Genomic DNA, 19,784 nt, shown 5'->3' with positions numbered 1-19,784 from the left:
ATGCCATCGGCTAGTCTTCAACATGTTTGCTCTTAAACATTAGTTTACACCCAAAAAATACTGTTTTATAAGAAAAGTCACGGACAATTTCACGGGTAGGATTCGGTTCAAGGCACTTCTCATTAATTTCTATGGTAGCCTATCCCAAAACTGTCACACAACTCTGAATGCAAGATGCTACAGTACATGCAAGACGATGTTGGACGTGGGAATATCCCAATTTTCCCAAATAAAATATCCCACTTCAGACCTCAGTGAGTAGCCTATGTCGCATTCACATGTTGACCACATGATGTCGCCAGGATACGACACTATGTTGTGTCTTTGTGTCAATTATGGCAAAAACTGAATAAAAACAAAAAAACTGCTTTGAAAACAGCTGACGAAAAGCAAAAACGAAGTTATTATTAAATAAACTTAATATCTAATGTTAAAGTTTGATTTTACGTTTATGCTCATTGGAAGCAGGACATACATATCTTGGAAGTGACTTTGTGTCTCTCAGAGGTTGGGGTTGATCAATGCACCCAGAGTTCAGAGGTCAATGTCCGAATTTAAAGGCCCACAAAAGTGCCTTGAAACGCGCAGCAATGTTCAATTAATTTCCACTGAAACAGGAGGACAGAGCGGGGCATATCGAACAGCTCCTCCATTTTATAAAATAGTCTATATTGTTTCATTTATATCACAGCTCTGCCAGAGCCGTTGAGCTCCTTAAAGCTGCAGTTTCCTCCTAATCTCTAACCGTTTCTCCTCCTAATCTCCTCCATATCGCTTTAAAATACAGCATTCAAATGGGTCCGAATCCGATCTTAATGGTCTGCGGTGACTCAATCATATGATCCGCTCTGTGCTGTAATGTAAATTTTATAAAGGTCAATTCTGTCATTGTTTTGGAGCACACTATAGCTTATAGATAAGAGTAAGACTATATTCATCCTAAAAAAAAACTTCGATTTTGATTTCATGGCGATTTTAAGTGGCGTTCCAGACATTACTGTATCTCCAAGAACGAGGTAGTGAGGGAAGGGTATAAAAAGTGGACCAAAACGCATCCATAGTAGTGGCATTTGCACCATTATTTATAGCCACACACACACACAAAAAAGATTGACTTTTGCATCTGACACGACATTGAATTTGTGCATTGTCAAACAGTAGCAGAGCTTTCACACACCCGCTAATTTGCCCTGTTAAGTAAATCTGGCCCATATATGTTTAAAATATACAAGAAAAACAATGATTACACAGAAAAACAAGTCGACGTACATCTGTAAAAAGAGCTCAAGGGTTGCCTGGTTGACATGGGTCAGTTACTGAAGCTACTGTTAAACATCATAACTACATCAATCGTGATTCAGCTGCAAAAAAAGCATATATTTACTTTGACAGGCATTCAAAAGCAGACATGTGTTTTGAATAATTAAACACTATATTTGTGGCAATAGCCAACAATACATTGTATGGGTCAAAATGATAGACTTTTCTTTTATGCCAAAAATCATTAGGGTATTAAGTAAAGATCATGTTCCATGAAGATATTTTGTAAATTTCCTACCGTAAATATATAAAACATTTATTTGTGAGTGAATGCAGCACAATCGTGAACATAAATGCACAACTTTAAAGGAGATTTTCTCAATGTTTCGATTTTTTTGCACCCTCAGATTCCAGATGTTCAATAGTTGAGTCTCGACCAAATATTGTCCTATCCTAACAAACCATACATCAATGGAGAGCTTATTTATTCAGCTTTCAGATGATGTATAAATCTTAAAAAATTGACCCATGTGACTGGTTTTGTGGTCCAGGGGTCCAGGGTTGTCACGTTTTCATCACATTCCCATACTTAAAAATTCCATGGAAGTTAATTATGAAGCAGTCAGTTTAATGAACACAGTAAACAACTGAGCATCTGATAGTTGGTGGACTGATCCTTTGATTCCATCAGTGATGGATGTCTGTGGAGTGATGTGAAGTTGAGTTGTGAAGCTCTGAGAAGCTGTTATGTAAAGCTGCAGAGGAGGCTCATCTGAACATCCTACACACACACACACACACACACACACACACACACACACACACACACACACACACACACACACACAGACACACACAGACACACACTGAATCTGAACATACTGCCATCATTTAAACTTACGTCACGGAGAATCTCACCTAACCTGTCAGGAATATGCAAAATATATATATATATATATATATATATATATATATATTTTAAGATGAAGCTGAATAGAAAGAATAAAGCCTATTAAGACATTATATAACATTATTTGATGACACTTAAGACACACACACACAAAAAAACATGTACTGTTAGAACTTTATATATATTATATATATATGAATTATTAAAACATCATGAACACTGCAAACAATTATTTTCCTCCTGCTTTCCAGTACAAATATATTAAATCAAAAAGCATAATGACGCAAGATATTAAGTAATGTTCTCTGGAAACTGTACCAAAATTTAAGTTAGTTTATGATTAAAACGAGAACAAATCAACTTAATTCAAAGGGAAAACAACATTATTTTTCTGACCCAATTGGCAGAAATTTCTTCTTGTTTTAAGCAAAAACTCACTTATTTTTGATACATTTGTCAAAAAACAAGATTTATAATCTGAAGTAATTTTGCTTCTCAAGTAATGTTTTGATAGTTGTACTGGAAAACAAGACAAAAATGCTAAGAAATCATTTTTTTGTGTTTAACTGTCATAAAAAATATTAAATATTTTTTTTTCTCACATTTTGACTCAAACACACAATCCTTTTTCTGTCATATGCAATTGTTAATTTCATGCATATGAGTAATTTTTTTATTTATTTTTTTACCAGAGCATATTGACTTTTACTCAGTTTTGTGTTGGTTAATCACATATTTGTGAGTCGCTATAGCTGTGTGTGACGGGGCAAAGGGACCGATGCTGGATAAACATTAGCAGAAAGTTCCCTTCTGAAAAGTTAATTATTCATTAGTGGTGAAATACAGCGGGTTGAAGAGGTCTGAGTCTCATCAGTGGAATCATGTCAGACACGCTGGTGTGTGTTAGCGATTATGAGCTTCAAGCTCAAAGACTTTTGCCAAAGTCAGTATTCGATTATTATTTCTCAGGAGCCGACGAGCAGGAGACTCTGCGTGATAATGTAGCAGCGTTCGCCAGGTACGAGATCACTGTCATATAAGTGTCATTCGATTTTACAAGCCATGATTACAGATATAATAACATGTCCAGGTCATACGCTATAAAAAAATATTTTTCAAATTTATAAGTAAAGCAATGATTATTGAAGCATGTTTTACAAGAAGTTCAGTTTTTCTACTTCAATATTTCATGTTTAACTCAATGTGTTATTTGCTGTTCTTTTGTAATTATTTGTAAAATTAAAATTTTTTGAGTGAAAGTAAGGGTATAATTATAGGACAAGAATGTACTAAATAAGAAAAAGTTTTTCCCTTTGTGTTTTTGAAAAGTTTCGCACTCAGACAACAATGTTATCAAAACGATCCCCCGTTTACACAGATCCACGAAACGCTGTATTATTCATGCCTGGCCAGTAGTTGGCGATGTCACTCTGTAAAGACCCAATACGCACCTCTAGGCTGAACACTTAAAGGGATACTTCACCGATTAGCATTACGCTTTGTATCAGTAGAAACCCGGTAGTATTTTCGAGTGACCGTGCTTCCCTCCCTCATGTCCCCCTGAGACGAGAGATTTCTGTATTGTGTGTCTGGAAAAAAACCTCAGATGACGCAAAAATCGTCATTTAGCTCATCTGAGGCTCTTTTGTCCAGAGGCGAGAGACTACAGCCAGTAGGAGGAGCTCGTCCCTCATGTTTTCAACCCGCCCATAGGGGGATCTCACGATAAAACGCCGTCTTTTCAGTTTCGAGTCGACTAGTATCCTAGCTGTATCATTTCTTCCGATACTGCCCTCTGTAACCGGTAGGCGTGGCTTGGGAGTGGCCTCGTAGGGCAGCGAAGCAAGTGCATTCTGGGAGTTGTTGTCTTTCATCCACATGAGCCAAAAATACATTTTCTGGCTTTTCTCAGTCTAGAAGGCCCCAACTTCTAAAATAATTTCACATTTCTACTACATAAATGACCCAATTTAAATACACATTCATTTTTCCAGCAGTGAAATATCCCTTTAATACTCATGGCCAGAATTCGCGCCCTATACTCTCATTCACTATTCCCTATGTTAATCCACTAATACAGTTCACTTGAAGGAGTGAATGAAAACGAGTGAGCGAATTCGGACAGCCGTTGAACATACATCAGCTGTACACTCATTATTATAGTGCATTGTGGGATTGAATAAGTGCACTCGATAATGTCCACTATGGTTTCGGACACCAATACAAATGGCTGTTTATAGGGTATAGGGGGCGATTTCAGATTCAGACACCGTTTTCACAAATTCATGTTTTTGTAGTTTACACAGTGAAAATAAAGGTATAATTATCAAAAACTTGCACTTTGAAACCTGTTTGAAACCAAAACACTAAATTAACGCAAAAAGGCATAAAAAAAGTTTTTAGTTGAAATGGTGACGTGCAAACGGCCCCTCAATCTAACACCAAAGTCTATTTTAACTCAAATAAAGCCTATTTCTAAAAGCATTAACATGTTTTTCAATTGACTAAGCACACTTTTTTCTAATGTATTGCTGTTTTACTTTGTATTTAAAGGGATGGTTCGGAGTAAAATCAACCTAGTGTCCTTTGCACCATGACCTCAAGCCAAACACCCCCCCAGAAGCCTTATTAAAGTTAGAGCTTATTTAGAGATATCAGCCGGATGGCTTAGTGCAGGCGCTAACGGATCCAAAGCTTTATCTGGTAAATTACCCCACTAATAATGCCCAGAATGGTACCAAACTTCTACAGTAGTACAAATAGTTTGAAAGTACATCAGGAGTTTATTTAAATAACACTTGCCTGACGGCTCATGCTACCGCTAACCCGGATGTCGACGTCACTTCAGTGGTTTGGGAAAAGCACAAAAAAAAGTCCTGGCAGAAAGCGATGCAGAAGGAGGTAGTGTACTTCCCATCCGGCTGATATCTCTAAATAAGCCCTAACTTTAGGGTTTGGGGGGGTGTTTGGCTCGAGGTCATGGTGCAAAGGACCCTAGGTTGATTTTACTCCGAACCATCCCTTTAATTCTCATTACTCTCTATTTAAAGGGATAATTGGCACAAAAATGAAAATTCTGTCATCGGTCCAAACTTGTTTGAGTTTCTTTCTTCTGCTGAACACAAAAGAAGATATTTTGAAGAATGTCGGAAACAACACGTTTGATGGGGCCCATTGACTTCCATAGGACTTTCCCCCCGTACTATGTAGGTCAGTCAACTATCAACTTTTGAAAATCATTTTTGGGTCAACTTTTCCCTTTAACAACAGATCAAGAATTTAAATGTCAGATCAACACAATGTTTCACAAAATAATGTTTAAAGATCAACTTCCATGAATCCAGTTGAAGAGAATTATGTCACTGTTCAATCAAAAATAATGCATCTGATACTCTGTACTAACAAGCTGTTTATGTAACTAAAAATGTATATAAGACATGACTGCACAAAAGAAAACCTTAGTTATAAATATAAACTCTTTACCACTAAGGGTTTTCTGAACTTAAGGTTTTGTGCAACCAGAGGCTGGTCTTGCAACCCAAGGGTTGAAGGTTCAAAGCCCTCGAGCAAAACACGTAAACGGCCGTTTCTCCCGGTGAAATACAAACATATTCCAAGCTGATCGAGACAAGAACGTGTCTGCTAAATCAACAACAAATGCATAATCAAAAGACCCAATTATTATCTGATACAAAGACATATAATAAGTGAGACTGGGGCTAGTTGTCACAGTCAACAGTCAATGTCTCTCAGGGAGGATTTTAGTTTAAAAGTCAATCTCTGTACAGACACAAACCTTGACATCTGGACTACAACAAACTGACCGTTTCTTTAAAAAGAATTTATCTTAAAATTAGATCAAATTAGATAAAAAGTCAAAATTATGACAAACAAATACACTATCATGACATAGATCTCATCAAAAAGTCTTAATTATGAGGTAAAGTCAAAATGATGGCAAACTAATTCCTAATTATATAAAGGTTACATTTTGACAAAAAGTTTTAAAGTGATAAAAATATTCAAAACAAAATTACATTTTTAATGTTATCATTATGACACAACCTCATAATTATGACTTAGTATGCAAAACTCTGGCTGTTCATCAAGTAAACAGTCAGTCTGTATAGTTCGAGTCAGTCCATCAAAATGTTGACAAGTATTACACTTGTTCTAAATGTTTTGGCCTAATTTTAGAGCAGTGTGGGCCAGGTATAATTGTGTGCGTTTATCTTGGCCTGAAGCGCGCGTGTGGGTGAGCAGACCTCAACGACTTACAGCACTGTCCAGATGAATAATGACACTTTATATTAGTCATATATATACATATTTATAAAATGTGCAAACAAGACGTCCTTCAGGGTTACAGACACGCGTTGTGAAAGTTAAGCGAGCTGTGGTCAGTCGACCCCATGAGTCACGAAATCAACACAAATATTAAAAGTCAAGGGTGAATTCATACGGCAATACGGTGCACAGGTAATACAGGACGAAATAAGCAAACATATGATCTATTTAAAAGCAGAGTTCCCACAATCTGGTTGTAGTTGTGTTTCAGAATTGTTTCATTGAATGCATTTAGCTGAAAATCACCTGGAATATATTTTAAATTCATGTTGTGGATTTGGGTTAGTTTTGACCTAGAAGAGATAGATAAACAAACAAACAATAAATAAACAGTTTTTAGTATGGGAACCAAACTTTCCAAATTATATAATGTTGATGACTTTAAAAATACACATCATTTAATAAAAAATAAAAAAAGAGTTTTGAAAAGAGTTTTTAAGAGTTATAACCATTTCACTTTAGATTGAATTTCATTTATCACCAGTTTTCCACAACCCCCTATAATGTGACAACATGCCCCGCGGCAGGGGTAAATGCGTAAAATGAACAGTTTAAATAACAATTCATCTCTTTTTTTTCTTTTTCTGAGCAATAACAGAAATGTTCAATAGCTTTTTTTAGTCAAGGATTGTGTCTATAAGATATTACTGGAGTAAAAAGTATTTTTTCTCTTCATCATATAGTATAATATGATCCTCAATAATATGGAATATACTATACTACATACCACTATATACCCATGTACTATAATCATCAACTTTTTAATCTCATAGTTTTGAATGAATATCATAATTTCACATATATTTTAAATCTCAGAATTCCCTTTTGCTCATTATTCTAACTTTTTATTTCATACACTGAAAAATGCTGGGCTGTATCAACACATGTTTGGGTCAAATATGGACAAACCCAATGGTTGGTGTAATTATGGCATTTTGTGACAATTAACCAGCCTCGGTATCATCTACATTTGTTATTTGTGAAGTATGAACTGTCTCTCTCTCTCTCTCTAGGTGGTGTCTTTACCCTCGTGTGCTCAGAGACGTGTCCTCAGTGGACATGTCCACCACAGTCCTGGGTCAGAGGGTCAGTATGCCCATCTGTGTGGCAGCTACAGCCATGCAGAGAATGGCACATCCCGACGGAGAGACGGCCACTGCCAGAGGTCAGACACCAGCAACTACATTTATTTGACATCACATGCAATTACTATAAGCAACCACATGGTGGCGTCATCAGTCCTTTCTACATACTGCATTATCTCCTGCTCCCAATCACACTCTATTATCCCTTACAGTAATGAACAACATCTACCATAGTGTGAGCTAATATACTGAAGGTTTGTGTGGCCATAGTATGGAAGCCCATTTCTGCCCCACAAAAAAATCATAATTATGACATACAAAATCATAATTTATGAGATAAAATATTGAAATTATGACAGACTATTATGACAGTTAATACTATAACAAAGTCAAAATTACAACACTAATTCATAATTATGAGAAAAAGTAAAAATTATGGCATAAAAAGTCATGATTATGAGACAAAGTCAAAATTATGGCATAAAAAGTCAGATAAAAAGTGAAAATTATGAAACTAATTGATAATTTTGAGATGTAAAGTTAAAATTATGACTATTATGAGAAAAAGTCAATGTTATGACATTTATAATTATGAGGTATAAAGCTGAAATTATGACATCATAATTATGAGATAAAAATTCAAAATGTATGTCTTAATATGACCTAATTATAACAGTCAAAATTATGACACACCAAGTCAATTGAGATAAAAAGTCAAAATGATGTTGTATGCGATAAAAAGTGAACAATCACAACAGTCATAATTATGACATAAAAGTCCAAATTACATACTAAGCCAATTATGAGATGTCAAATTAAGAGTCATAATTATAGCAGTCAAAATTATGACACTAATTCATTATTATGAGACATAGCAAGTCAATTATGAGATAAAAAGTCAAAATTAGATCAAATGAGATCAAAAGTAAAAAAAAAAAATAACATAATTTTAACAGTCAAAATGCCATTCTAGTCAGTTATGAGATAAAATGACAAGATACTTTTTATCCTGTGATTTAAACCTTATACGTCATAATTGCGCATGTATTGTTTTCTTCTGTGGCAGACATGGGCTTCCACACTTATTGTTACCCTCAGTATCAGTGAATACAAACTAGCCCAGTTTTACTGAAGTAATAATTCTCCTGACTGTAGTGCTCAGACTGAAACATGTTAGCATGGCACTTTGTGAGGGATCTAAATGATCTCTGAGCAGATCCTACATGATGGATCACTCCTTCCTGAAGGTTTGAACCCAATCCCAATCATGGTGTCCTGTTCTGACCTGTCCTCAGCCTGCCTGTCCTCGGACACGGGGATGATGTTGAGCTCCTGGTCCACCTCCACCATAGAGGAGGTCGCGGAGGCCTCACCTGGAGCGGTGCGCTGGATGCAGCTGTACATTTATAAAGACCGAGCGCTGACTCAGTCTCTGGTCAGGAGGGCAGAGGACGCTGGGTATAAGGGGATCTTTGTCACAGTGGACACACCTTATCTTGGCAGGCGACGTGATGACGTGCGCAACCGATTTAAGCTGCCCTCTCATTTGAGGTAAACGCAGAGACAACCACACGTGACGCGCGTGTGTGCCAGCTGCATGCTTTACAGACATCTCTGGCTGTGTGTGTGTGTGTGTGTGTGTGTGTAAACTCACCAACACTGTGAATTCTTCATCAGTAATAATCTGACTGCATCTCTTTAACAATCAACACCTGCTGATTAACTGTCACTCTCTCTGCTGCTCTGGAGGTTTCTGTCCTTGTCCACAAGGAATAAGTGATTTTTGCAATTTTAACAGCATCATATGACTGGACATATTATCATTGCATATTTGCTTACTCTGATCTTTTTTCTCTGATCATATCAACCACTTGGCAACAATTTAGCAATCACAAAACAAGCTCACAGCCACTCAAAACACCTAGAAACCACATAGCAACACCCTGGAAACCACTTGGCAACAGCTTAGCAATCACTAAGAAGCTCACAGCCACCCAGAACACCTAGAAACCACATAGCAACACCCTGGAAACCACTTGGCAACAGCTTAGCAATCACAAAACAAGCTCACAGCCACTCAGAACACCTAGAAACCACATAGCAACACCCTGGAAACCACTTGGCAACAGCTTAGCAATCACAAAACAAGCTCACAGCCACTCAGAACACCTAGAAACCACATAGCAACACCCTGGAAACCATTTGGCAAAAGCTTAGCAATCATACAGTTTAACAAGCTCACAGCCACTCAGAACACATAGAAACCACGTAGTAACACCCTGGAAACCACTTGGAAACAGCTTAGGAATCACATTACAAGCTCACAGCCACTCAGAACACCTAGAAACTACATAGCAACACCCTGGAAACCACTTGGCAACAGCTTAGCAATCACATAAGAAGCTCACGGCCACTCAGAACACCTAGAAACCACATAGCAACACCCTGGAAACGACTTGGCAACAACTTATCAATCACATAACAAGCTCACGGCCACTCAGACCACCTAGAAACCACATAGCAACACCCTGGAAACCACTTGGCAACAGCTTATCAATCACATAACAAGCTCACGGCCACTCAGAACACCTAGAAACCACATAGTAACATCCTGAAAACCACTTGGCAACAGCTTATCAATCACATAACAATCTCACGGCCACTCAGAACACCTAGAAACCACATAGCAACACCCTGGAAACCACTTGGCAACAGCTTATCAATCACATAACAATCTCACGGCCAAGAACACCTAGAAACCACATAGCAACACCCTGGAAACCACTTGGCAACAGCTTATCAATCACATAACAAGCTCACGGCCAAGAACACCTAGAAACCACATAGCAACACCCTGGAAACCATTTGGCAACAGCTTAGCAATCATACAGTTTAACAAGCTCACAGCCACTCAGAACACATAGAAACCACATAGTAACACCCTGGAAACCACTTGGCAACAGCTTAGCAATCACATAACAAGCTCAAAACCACTCAGAACACCTAGAAACTACATAGCAACACCCTGGAAACTACTTGGCAACAGCTTAGCAATCACACTACAAGCTCACAGCCACTCAGAACACCTAGAAACCACCTAGAAACACAATGGAAACCACTTGGAAACAGCTTAGCAATCACATAACAAGCTCACGGCCACTCAGAACACCTAGAAACCACCTAGAAACACAATGGAAACCACTTGGAAACAGCTTAGCAATCACATAAGAAGCTCACGGCCACTCAGACCACCTATAAACCACATAGCAACACCCTGGAAACCACCCACATCACTCAAATTTGACACCAGACCCCATTTTTATAGCATCAAATATCTAACTTAAACCAGACTTTTTGGAAAAACGATAAGAACCAACATGCTGGATTTTTCTTCAGGGGCATGATAAAGAAAACTCACAAGACTGATCACATCAACTCTTTTTACAATTCTTCTGAGGTTTCTCTATAAACAAAGCCTCAGTTTTCTCTCACTCATGGACATATTATTTTACTGATTTGTTGTCCCTTGAAAACCGACGCACTCACTGAAGAGCTTTATGTATTTATGGAAACAGAAATCTCTCTCTTGAACACGGGAAGCGTTTACTGCCGCCGTACAGTCGATCACGCCGCTCATGGGGATTATACTCACCGCTTCAGCTCCGTCAACACTCGCTACATTATACTTTTTATGTGGGGAAACATTCAGATATCAGCAGTTCTACAGATATATGCCAACAGCGGCCCGCTATAAAAATGCCCTCATGAAAGTAAAGCCTTCCTGCTCCGGATCCCACGAGAAGAATTATAGCAATTAGAAATCCAAAAAAGCATCACGGCCCCACCGTATATTTCAGCACAACTGCCTCCGTTTCCATCAGCAGTGACACAACATGAACTTCATCTCAACCCTCCCGGAGACCCCACAAATCAAAGCGCACCAGCGGCAACAAGGTGCCATTGAGCGCGAGCGCCCGTGTTTGGATAAAACCCCAGCTCAGTTTTCATACACTGACCAAAAACAACACTCACAGGACTAATTCCATTTTGCACTCTCATTTTTTTTCCCACAGGATGGCCAATTTCGAATCCCCTGATTTAGCGTTCTCCTCAAAAGAGGGTTATGGGGAGGACAGCGGCCTGGCGGTGTACGTGACTCAGGCCATCGATGCCACGGTGAAATGGGACGACATTGCCTGGCTGAAGAGATTGACCTCCCTGCCGGTGGTGGTCAAGGGCGTTTTGACAGGTGAGGGATCCTCTTGTGTTTCGGGTCATATACTGTGGTTGTGTGTCCGAAAGCTGTCCGGTAGGTCAGTGACTTCACAGGAAGAAAGCTGGATTCAGACAGGCTTCACAATGCGCTATAACATCTGATTCTGAAACCAATTAAAGTGAGCTTTAGAGACAACCAAACAAAGATGTAGTGGCAATGTTTATTTTTAAATAAAACAAATTAAATAATAATAATAATAATGTAATATAATAAATCAAATTAAATACATTTTTAATAATAATAATAAAAATGTAATATAAAAAAAATAAAAATTAAACAAAACAACAAATATACTGTAAAAAATAAACAGAAATTAAAGGAAATAATAAATATTAAATTAAATTCAAACAAATATAAAATAAAAAATAAAGTAAAAAACTAAAATAAAAGTAATGTAATAAAATACAAAAAATAACAACAGATATACTGTAAAACATTAAGTAAACAAATAAATAAAATAACAAATATTAAGTTAACAAATATACTAAAAAAGCTAAATAACACAAATAAAAATAATATATTAAAGTAAAAAAAAAAAAAAAAAAATACAGTAAAAAAAAATTATGACAAATGTTAAATTAAACTAAATTAAAACAAATAAAGTAAAATAAATAAAAATAAAGTAATGAAGAAAATAAATAAATAAGTTGAATTAAGAGATGTTTATGAATACATTTAATTGACACCTACCGCCAAACTGCACACATCAGGATTGTGGGATAATTTAAGGGCAATGAAGAGCACATTGTGCCTGCAAAAAGCAACCAGATGAATGCATGTTACGCAAACTTTATATATTTAAAATGTGAAAACTTATTTGTTGACCTCAAAACTTACAGACATGAACTAAAAGCTACAAAAGCTACATAAATGTTATTCAATTGTTCTATTCAAGAAAGCATCTTCTTTTCAAAAACAAAACTTGGTTATATGGTTCTTTTGAAAAATTAAAAACATTCTTGATGTTGCATTATAAGTTTTTATGATCAATTTATAAACACCATCAATGTTTTCTAAAACACTACAGAATAAAAGTTCTGACATTCTGGTTCTAACTAGAACCTTTACCTTTAAGAGTGTGGAATGTTCATCGTCACTGATAGAGAACGAGCTATTTGCATAATATAATCAAAACGAAGCGGACGTTGACCCCGTCTGTCAGCGAGGGGCCGCTAATTAAAGATAATGTGTCATTTATCTCGCGGGAGGAAGAGGCAGCCAGACCGTGAGCGGTGAGGTTATCTCGCAAACGTCTGCAAGCTTTACTGCTGTTATTGTGTCTTCAGATAAACTTTTATCTTCTCTCTGGCTCTGGAAATAGCACATTCTGTAAAGAAAAAAGCGAGCACAAAAAAAGGTATTTTGATTTCAGCACAGACCGAAAGATATAAATGTATTCCCTGACAAATTTGGGGAGGGTTTGGGGGAGTAATTGGGGAACGCCATTAGTTATTTTAGCTCATGTGTGGAACATAATTTTCCTTGAAAAAGTGCATCCTTTCCTCTTGGCTTCGGCTTAAAGGAAAACGCTATTTAATCTTTTTTGGGGGACTTTTCCGAACAGAACAGACTTACATTACAGTACACTACATGCAAAGCTAAATTTTCACCTTTTTTGAAGATAATTTCCAGTGAAAAAACTGGCGTCTGACTATTATGCTTTTCTCCATGTTCCTCTTTCTTTAGTGTGTAATGTTGCTGTTTGAGCATGAAAAAGCTCCAGTTCTTCTCTATAACAGTAGCCGCGTTTCCATTACCCTTCAAATTGCGCAAACTGAAATTGCGAATTGAAAATACGCCTAATGGAAACACGTCAATTTCGCAAAAACTCCCATTTATTGCAAAAAAGTTTTTACGCTCGCATGAGGAGGTTTTTCAGGCAATTCGAAAAAGGAATATTTCGCAAAACTGCACTGGAAACAGTTTTTGCACATTTACAGTCACCTGACTTAGAAAGCGTGGTGTGTTTGGACAGAATACGAGACAGAGTTCTTTATTAAATTCATAAAAGACAAAAGAATTACAGAAATACTAATTTCTAAATTACTAAATTCTAAACCTCAAAGAAATGCCACAATCAAGACCTCGAAGCAGAAATGAGTGAGAAAAACCCAGAAACACCTCATATGTGCCGCTCACTGTAAGGGTCTTTCCTTACCATTAATGCTTGGATAACACGCCTACGTTTCCTTCCATTAATAATAATAATGTCTAGTAATAATAGTGTCCTTTGCCATGATTTTTGGAATGACTTTTTAAAATGACGTTTTAGGCACATAACATCGGTTAATGGAAACGGCGTCATTTCGCAATCGTTTTTTATCGATATTTAGAAAAAAATCGCAAAAGTTTTGCGCAAATCTGTAATGGAAACGTGCCTAGTGTCAGTGTTTCTGAACTCCCTGAAACGCCTCCATTGTATCTTGTGTTTCTTCCGGGAACGAACACGTCACTATTCCTCATTTAAATAATTCATATGCAGAATAAAGGGACGGGGTCTGGTTGAGTTAGTTAGTAGTGTGTTAAACTGGCGGTTATGGTAAGGGGCGGGACATTTCCCAAACACACTCGAAGCGCTCGACCAATCACAACACACTGCTCCAGCCGACCAATCAGAGCACAGTGTGCTTTTCAGAAGGAGGGGCTTCATAGAGACAGGAACTAAACAGAGCGTTACTGACAGACTGGGAAGAGAGGAGCCGCAACAATGGAGAATATGAGGAAAATAATCAACATTCAAGCAGGAAAACCTGTTCTAGTAGAGACAAAAAACCAAAAGGCATGATAGTTCCTCTTTAAATGCAGATAAAGACAGCACTGCACACCATAGCCAATTCAAAAGATTTTGGCTTCAAATTGCAGCTCCCTTGCAGAATGAGCGAACGCAAAACTGCTTTAGAAGAAGCACAGTAATTAATGTTCTGCTCATTGTGAATCTCGCCGTTTCAGCTGAAGATGCCAGAGAAGCTCTGAAGTATGGGGTGGATGGAATACTTGTGTCAAACCACGGAGCAAGACAACTCGATGGCGTCCCAGCCACCGTAAGTGTCTATTGAAGAAATGAGACCTCCAACCCACAAGTCCTCTTTGCAAACTATCCTCTGTGGCCTTTAAATTGCATCTTTGATAGTGTGAAATACAGTCACGGGTTTACCAGAGTGGATGCCAAACTAAGGTTTTATGAGCGCAGAACTCAAATGAGCGTGAAGAGATTTCTGAATATAGACGCAGATGTGGTGTATCTGCTCCTGGTCTTCCAACACTTATGTTTTATGTTATGATCTATAATTAGTGCTGAGTTGATCTACTGAGGCTCTATCCTTCTAGAAGTTTCTGACACCGTACCAGTACCACCGTACCAGAAGCACCAGATGTGTATTTTTGATACTTTAATGCACTAGTATGTTTGGAATAATTATGATTTTGTAAGAAGTATCTTCTGCTCACCAAGGCTGCATTTATTTGATGAAAAATACAGTAAAAACAGTAAAATTGTGTAATATTATTATAATACAAATGAGCTGTTTTCTATGTGAATATATGTTAAAATGTAATTCATTCCTGTGATGAAAGCTAGCCTGGGTTTCCCCATACTGCCTTGCTCGCAGCGCGATTTTATTCACGCTGCTCGGCAGTCTGGACACCATGGACCAAATTTTCCCCTGAAAAAGGGAACCAATCACAGAACGGGGAGGGAGCAGCAAGACGATGACGACACCGAAGCAGTTTGTTTATATCAGACTCGACGTTACCTTCTACCCTCATGTTTATCTTGCACAAACGGTAATATTCGCTAAACGCCATCGTGTACAAATAAATCTTTGACCCATCGTCTTTTTCCTCGTCGAATTTCTGTCACTCTACATACGGCATCTGGTATAATTGAAGCGATTGGCTATGAGCTACAGTACATACAGGCGCATTTGATAGACATTCATAGCGCCCAATAAATGGCTCTGGGCATTCGTAAACCACACCTCAAAAACGAGAAAATGAACACGTGGTTCCCAGACCAAGTCTCAAATGAGACTTGGTCTGACGTTAGCCAGGCTAGATGAAAGCTGCATTTTCAGCATCATTACTCCAGTCTTCAGTGTCACATGATCCTTCAGAAATCACTCTAATATGAGGATTTGATGCTCAATTATTATTAATGATTCTTATTTTTATCAATGCTGGAAACAGTTTTACTGTTTAATGTATTTGTGGAAATCGTGATTTTTTTTCCAGGATTGTTTGATGAAAAGAAAGTTCAAAGAACAGCATTTATTTGAAATAGAATTATTTTGCATATCATTATAAATATATTTTTTTCATTATTTATTCAATTTCTTTCTTTCTCTTTCTTTCTTCCTTTCTTTCTTTCTTTCTTTCTTTCTTTCTTTCTCTTTCTTTCTTTCTTTCTTTCTTTCTCTTTCTCTTTCTTTCCTTCTCTTTCTTTCACTTCCTTTCTTTCTCTTTCTTTCTTTCTTTCTTTCTTTCTTTCTTTCTTTCTTTCTTTCACTTCCTTTCTTTCTCTTTCTCTCTTTCTTTCTTTCTCTCTTTTTCTTTTTTTCTTTCTTTCTTTCTTTCTTTCTTTCTTTCTCTTTCTTTCTTTCACTTTCTTTCTCTTTCTCTCTCTTTCTTTCTCTCTTTCTTTCTTTCTTTTTCACTTTCTTTCTTTCTCTCTTTCTTTCACTTTCTTTCTTTCTTTCTTTCCTTCTCTTTCTTCCTTTCTTTCTCTTTCTTTCTTTCTTTCTTTCTTTCTTTCTTTCTTTCTTTCTTTCTTTCTTTTTCTTTCTCTTTCTCTCTTTCTTTCACTTCCTTTCTTTCTCTTTCTTTCTCTTTCTCTCTTTCTTTCTTTCTCTTTTTTTCTTTCTTTCTTTCTTTCTTTCTTTCTTTCTTTCTTTCTTTCTTTCACTTCCTTTCTTTCTCTTTCTTTCTTTCTTTCTTTCTTTCTTTTTCTTTCTCTTTCTCTCTTTCTTTCTTTCTTTCACTTCCTTTCTTTCTCTTTCTTTCTCTTTCTCTCTTTCTTTCTTTCTCTTTTTTTCTTTCTTTCTTTCTTTCTTTCTTTCTTTCTTTCTTTCTCTTTCACTTTCTTTCTCTTTCTTTCTTTCTTTCTCTTTCTTTCTTTCTTTTTCACTTTCTTTCTCTCTTTCTTTCACTTTCTTTCTCTTTCTTTCTTTCTTTCACTTTCTTTCTTTCTCTCTTTCTTTCACTTTCTTTCTCTTTCTTTCTTTCTTTCTTTCTTTCACTTTCTTTCTTTCTCTCTTACTTTCTCTATTTCCTTTCTTTCTTTCTTTCTTTCTTTCTTTCTTTCTTTCTTTCTTTCTTTCCCTAAACTTTTAAATGGTAGTGTAATGTTTCTTGAGCATCAAATCCTCATATTAGAGTGATTTCTGAAGGATCATGTGACACTGAAGCCTGGAGTAATGATGCTGAAAACTCAGCTTTGATCACAGGAATAAATTAGGAATAAAACAGGAATAAAAAATCATGATTATTTCATACTTTTGACCGGTAGTGTACACCTGAGAATGAAAGAGCAACCTCTGATCAGTAACATAATGTGCTGGTGTGTGCCAGTGCAGATCGACGCTCTGCCTGAGGTAGTGGAGGCTGTTGAAGGAAAGGTGGACGTCTTCATGGATGGAGGGGTTCGTAAGGGCACAGATGTGCTGAAGGCTCTGGCGCTGGGAGCAAAGGCTGTTTTTGTAGGAAGACCCGTCCTGTGGGCGCTTGCCTGTGAGGTAAAACACAGTAAACATGGAATTACTGGACAAGCACGTTATTCCTAATGTCTAACAGGACATCAATCTTTCTGTTTGCAGGGTGACAAAGGAGTTACTAATGTTCTAGAGTTACTGCGAGAGGAACTTCACCTTGCATTGGCACTTACAGGTATTTTGGTTTGAGCATTAGTTTGTGCATGGGTGAACACAACACAACACAACAACACAACAAAATTAAATTAAATTAAAAAATAAAAAACAAAATATAATAACACTATAAAATACAATACAATAAAATAAAACAATAAAATAAATTAATAAAATAAACAATCAAATAAAACACAATAAATTAATAAAATAAACACAATAACAAACACAATAAAATAAAAATAAAACAAACACAATCAAATTAAATAATACAATACAATAAAACAATAAATAAAAAATAAAACAAACACAATACAATAATACAATACAATAAAACAATAAAATAAAATAACACAAAATAATTAAATACACTTTTTGAATTAAATTAGAATAAAAGCTAGAAAAATTACAATAAAGTAGAAACAGTACTGAACTACATAAATTACTATATCAAAATATTTAAAATGATATATACATATATATATATATATATATATATATATATATATATATATATATATATATATATATATATATATATATATATATATATAAATAAGTTACATACATTCAGATGAATCAGTGTGATTGTATTTGGCATGTGATATTTTTTACAGTGTGTTGTCTTCTGGCAGGGTGTCGCTCACTGAAGGAAGTCAATAGATCCATTCTGAGAAGATCTGAGTTCATTTCGAGGATCTAATGAGCAGAACTGTTGCATTCTGGGGGATTTCATGTGTGCCAGTGACTGGACCGACTTGTGTAGTTCAAATGAGCCCAGAGGATTCAGGCACGACAGATTTAGCATCATGAATAAAACATTTGTGTAAGTCATTTGTGTAAAGTTTTGAATAAATGCATCAAAAGCATGTGGTTTGTACAACCCTACCGTGCATGACAGCAGTAATCCTTCCTGTTTACTCCAGGCATGCAATGTTTAGAAACCCAAACCAGTTTTGTAACTCTTCCAATCTGCACAGGGACTATTTTCTTCACTGTCCGGACACTGGGAACAGAACGAAGAGGATATTTAAAGGAATATTTCACCTAAAAAACAGGGTTTTTCTAGTTAAAACTAAAACCATAAACAAACATTTTTGCACTTGAAATAAAAATTCAGCTAGTTGCCAAGGAAAGATATTTCATTTTCATTTAGTTTAAAATGAAAATTCTTACATATACAGACTATTTAACTAATGCAAGTGATTTCATGATTTATGAATGCACAGGAATTCAGAGCTCATATCACCACACCGTACTTGTCATTTACATTCCTCTATTTCATTACAGTAATAGTCAATTTGCTGTAAACAGGTTCCCTGCTTTCTCATGAATATGCATATACTCCCTCCACGGGGCCCGAAAGGCAAATAGGTTTGTGAGAGGTTCAGAAAGGTCACACACAAGGCATGGGATTTCTTTACTGGCTCTTTCCATGGCTGAACCACAGGACCTGAATGAAGCCATTATATGCATTGACTCTCCACAGGAAAACAAACTTTGTCAGGGCTCTGTTCATTAGCACCTAACACTTTGTTTGAAACGCCTACTTCTGCAGGGGCCAGAAAGGGGAAGTGAACTCCTGCCGAAATCAAACAAAACCCACCGTTTATGAGGTTTTAAGAGGTTTTGCATTGTTTGCATGCACCCTAGATACTTAGATGATAAATATAGTGGCCCCAAAAAGTATGTGGACAATTTCATCATGTTTTGCATTAGATACAAATATATAAAAACAAGCAGTATTGGGTGTAATGCATTACAAGTAATTAATTACTGTAATTTAATTACTTTTCCCTTGAAAAAGTAAAATATTACTCTTAATTTGTCTGCAATTTAATTACAGTTACTTCTGATGTAATTGCATTAAATACTGTATACTGACTACAGTTCTATATAAAACAACGGTGGATTTAACATCAAGATTTAACATCTAATGTTAAAATGTATGCAACCTTCTCCCTTGAAGTATACTTTAGTCAGTTCAAGAATAATTTATGCAATTTTATTTTATTTATTTGAAATAATTAAAGGAGCTGTTCCATGTC

At 36.5% G+C, this 19,784-nt stretch overlaps 1 protein-coding gene across 1 annotated transcript; it reads left to right on the top strand.

The window, feature by feature from the left end:
- The first annotated feature begins 3,005 nt into the window (after window positions 1-3,005).
- hao1 (hydroxyacid oxidase (glycolate oxidase) 1) lies at window positions 3,006-19,784 on the top strand. The gene is made up of 8 exons (XM_079852570.1): window positions 3,006-3,188; window positions 7,531-7,682; window positions 8,898-9,153; window positions 11,676-11,851; window positions 14,828-14,919; window positions 17,449-17,607; window positions 17,689-17,758; window positions 18,372-19,784. Exons 1-8 carry the CDS (start codon window positions 3,052-3,054, stop codon window positions 18,437-18,439), a joined length of 1,110 nt encoding a protein of 369 aa, XP_079708696.1. The 5' UTR covers window positions 3,006-3,051; the 3' UTR covers window positions 18,440-19,784.

This window comes from Squalius cephalus, assembly GCF_949319135.1.
Source record: "Squalius cephalus genome assembly, chromosome: 20".
NCBI classification, from domain to species: Eukaryota; Metazoa; Chordata; class Actinopteri; order Cypriniformes; family Leuciscidae; genus Squalius; species Squalius cephalus.
Note: the sequence above shows the minus strand (reverse complement) of the source record. Positions and strands in the feature narration are given on the sequence as shown.

Coding starts and splice junctions, on each gene's coding strand:
- hao1 (XM_079852570.1), top strand. CDS start 3,052: ATGTCAGACACGCTGGTGTGTGTTAGCGATTATGAGCTTCAAGCTCAA. Junction 3,189..7,530: donor AATGTAGCAGCGTTCGCCAG/GTACGAGATCAC, acceptor CTCTCTCTCTAG/GTGGTGTCTTTACCCTCGTG. Junction 17,759..18,371: donor CCTTGCATTGGCACTTACAG/GTATTTTGGTTT, acceptor GTCTTCTGGCAG/GGTGTCGCTCACTGAAGGAA.